The 3,166-nt window shown below is 18.6% G+C and overlaps 1 protein-coding gene across 1 annotated transcript; it reads right to left on the bottom strand. All coding sequences in view use genetic code 6, as the record gives it.

The window, feature by feature from the left end:
• Positions 1-218: 218 nt before the first annotated feature.
• TTHERM_002653476 (oxalate/formate antiporter protein) lies at positions 219-2,000 on the bottom strand (the record flags this gene model as incomplete). Its single annotated transcript, XM_012800676.1, has 6 exons — positions 219-339; positions 596-685; positions 936-1,025; positions 1,276-1,365; positions 1,855-1,904; positions 1,962-2,000. The coding sequence occupies 6 exons, from the start codon at positions 1,998-2,000 to the stop codon at positions 219-221; spliced, it is 480 nt and encodes a 159-aa protein (XP_012656130.1).
• Positions 2,001-3,166: the final 1,166 nt, after the last annotated feature.

A 3,166-nucleotide genomic window follows, 5' to 3' on the forward strand; every position in this document is an offset into this window, starting at 1 on the left:
TTTTTAAATATTGAAGAAAAAATATATCACTAAATAGTTAATTAAAAGGAAAAAATGAAGAAAAAATATGAAATAATAAGAAATAAATAATAAAAGCAAAAGTTGAAAATAAAATGATGAGCTAAATTAACAAAGAAAGAACAAAAAAAGCAAGCAAAATAAAAAGAAAAAGAAAAAAGAGCTTTATTGTTTTTTATTAGTTTTTATAATTAAAAATATCACAATCCAAAACAAATAAACTGTTTTTACTAAAGGTCAAGTGTCAAATTTGAGAGATTAATACAATTTGCTAAAGCAGAACCTAAGCCTGATGCACCTTCATCACCAATTTAATTTCCACTTTTCAAATATTAAAGAAAAAATATATCATTAAATAGTTAATTAGAAGGAAAAAATGAAGAAAAAATATGAAATAATAAGAAATAAATAATAAAAGCAAAAGTTGAAAATAAAATGATGAGCTAAATTAACAAATAAAGAACAAAAACAAGCAAGCACAATAAAAAGAAAAAGAAAAAGAAAAAAGAGCTTTATTGTTTTTAATTAGTTTTATAATTAAAAATATCACAATCCAAAACAAATAAATTGTTTTTACCAAAGGTCAAGTGTCAAATTTGAGAGATTAATGCAATTTGCTAAAGCAGAACCTAAGCCTGATGCACCAATTGCACCAAATTCATTCCAACTTTTTAAATAATGAAGAAAAAATATATCATTAAATAGTTAATTAAAGGAAAAAATGAAGAAAAAATATGAAATAATAAGAAATAAATAATAAAAGCAGAAGTTGAAAATAAAATGATGAGCTAAATTAACAAAGAAAGAATAAAAAAAAGCAAGCACAATAAAAAGAAAAAGAAAAAAGAGATTTATTGTTTTTAATTAGTTTTTATAATTAAAAATATCACAATCCAAAACAAATAAATTGTTTTTACCCAAGGAAAAGTGTCAAATTTGAGAGATTAATGCAATTTGCTAAAGCAGAACCTAAGCCTGATGCACCAATTGCACCAATTTAATTTTCACTTTTTAAATATTGAAGAAAAATATATCATTAAATAGTTAATTAAAGGAAAAAATGAAGAAAAAATATGAAATAATAAGAAATAAATAATAAAAGCAGAAGTTGAAAATAAAATGATGAGCTAAATTAACAAATAAAGAACAAAAAACAAGCAAGCACAATAAAAAGAAAAAGAAAAAAGAGCTTTATTGTTTTTAATTAGTTTTTATAATTAAAAATATCACAATCCAAAACAAATAAACTATTTTTACTCAAGGCCAAGTGTCAAATTTGAGAGATTAATGCAATTTGCTAAAGCAGAACCTAAGCCTGATGCACCTTTTGCACCAATTTAATTTTTACTTTTTAAATATTGAAGAAAAAATATATCATTAAATAGTTAATTAGAAGGAAAAAGTGTAGAAAAAATATATCATTATATAGAGTAAGTTACCATACAAATTTACAAAAAGCGAGTTTAATATACCAGTTTTTACATTTTATAAAATTAAAATCAAATAAATTAAAAGAACTATTATGTTTTAAATTAACTTTTATAATTAAAAATATTACAATGTAAAAAAAATAAATAGCTTTTATTAAGTGTAAGTTTTAATAACAAAAAATGAATAAAAAATATCAAATAATAAAAAATGAATAATAAATTATTAATTAAAAATTGAAATGAAAATTAAATTAAGATAGCTAAAAAAGTTTAGTTTTAACAAAAATCAATAAATAAATAATGATGATAATTTCTATAACAAAAATTATTTATTTAAATAAATTAAAAATTAAATATACAAAAAATATCAATAATAATAAAAATAATATTTTTTAATTAAATATACCTCAGATCAATATGGAGAACCTAATGAGATAAAAGTGAAGAGCTTTCAAACTTTTTTTATTAATTTATTTTAATTAAAAGGATATTAATAAAAAAATAAATAATTACTTCTTTTAATGTGTTGTAATATTTAATCTATTATATCATTTATTTTTTTTTTCAAAAGTATTGAATAGCAAGCAATTTATGAAATTTAATTAATTAATTAATTATCAATGCATAAAAAGAACAAATAAATTTAATAATTAATTAATTATCAATGGATAAAAAGAACAAATAAATTTAATAATTAATTAATTATCAAATATTAATTTATATATTTGGTTTTATGAAGAGATATCACATAAAAATGAATTTAAAATTCACTATTTAAACTTAATATTTGTATTTATAACATATACTTAAAAATATATATAGTATGAATTAAAGATGGCCAGTTATTTATTTAGTCATATTTGAAAAAAGCCTAGTAGTTAAGTACCCATAGATTAAGCAAAACCTCCAAACCTCCAATTTTTATTTTCTAGAATATTTAGAGAACATTTTATAATAAATAATAAGTTAAGCACTTTAAAATTTATAATACCACGTTAAAAAAAATTACATAAATTCTTGATATGAAATAAGCTTATAAAAAGCAAAATTCAAGCATTAATAACTTTTAAATTCATTAATTTACTCTAAATATTCTCAAATAAAAAAATCAAATTTGTATTGTCTGAATGAATAAATGATAATTTAAAAAACAATTATTTTATGATTTTAAAAAATATAAAATGAAATAAATGACCACTAAAGTTAAAATAAAAAGTAAAACTTGATTTCTCCCTGAGGTTTTATTTAAATCATGGCATCTAATTAATCATGATAAATAAAAAAAGGATAGAAATATGATTGATGGATTATATTTAAGATTAAAATATAACTGGCATATAAAAGTTTGGCATTTAATAAAATGTAATATAACACTAAAAGTTTCAAATTATTTGATCATTTTTGGAGAAACCAGAGGGTTTGTTTATGAGGATTTAATTTATTTAAGTAAATTTAATTTTTTTATTTTTTATAAATAATTTATTTACTTACAAAAATATGAATGATATTTATAAATATAAAATCAATAATAAAATCTATCGATCTATAATATTTTAGGTAAAAAACACTTTTTCAAAATATTATATAATAAAATATATAATACTATTCGAACATTTTATATTTATTCATCCTTTTTTCACCTATTTTTTATCAATAGTGATCAAAGACAACTAATCTTTTTGATTTAAGAAACTTGCTTAATACTTTGAACTTTTATG

Source organism: Tetrahymena thermophila (assembly GCF_000189635.1).
Source record: "Tetrahymena thermophila SB210 genomic scaffold scf_8254012, whole genome shotgun sequence".
Classification (NCBI taxonomy): domain Eukaryota; phylum Ciliophora; class Oligohymenophorea; order Hymenostomatida; family Tetrahymenidae; genus Tetrahymena; species Tetrahymena thermophila.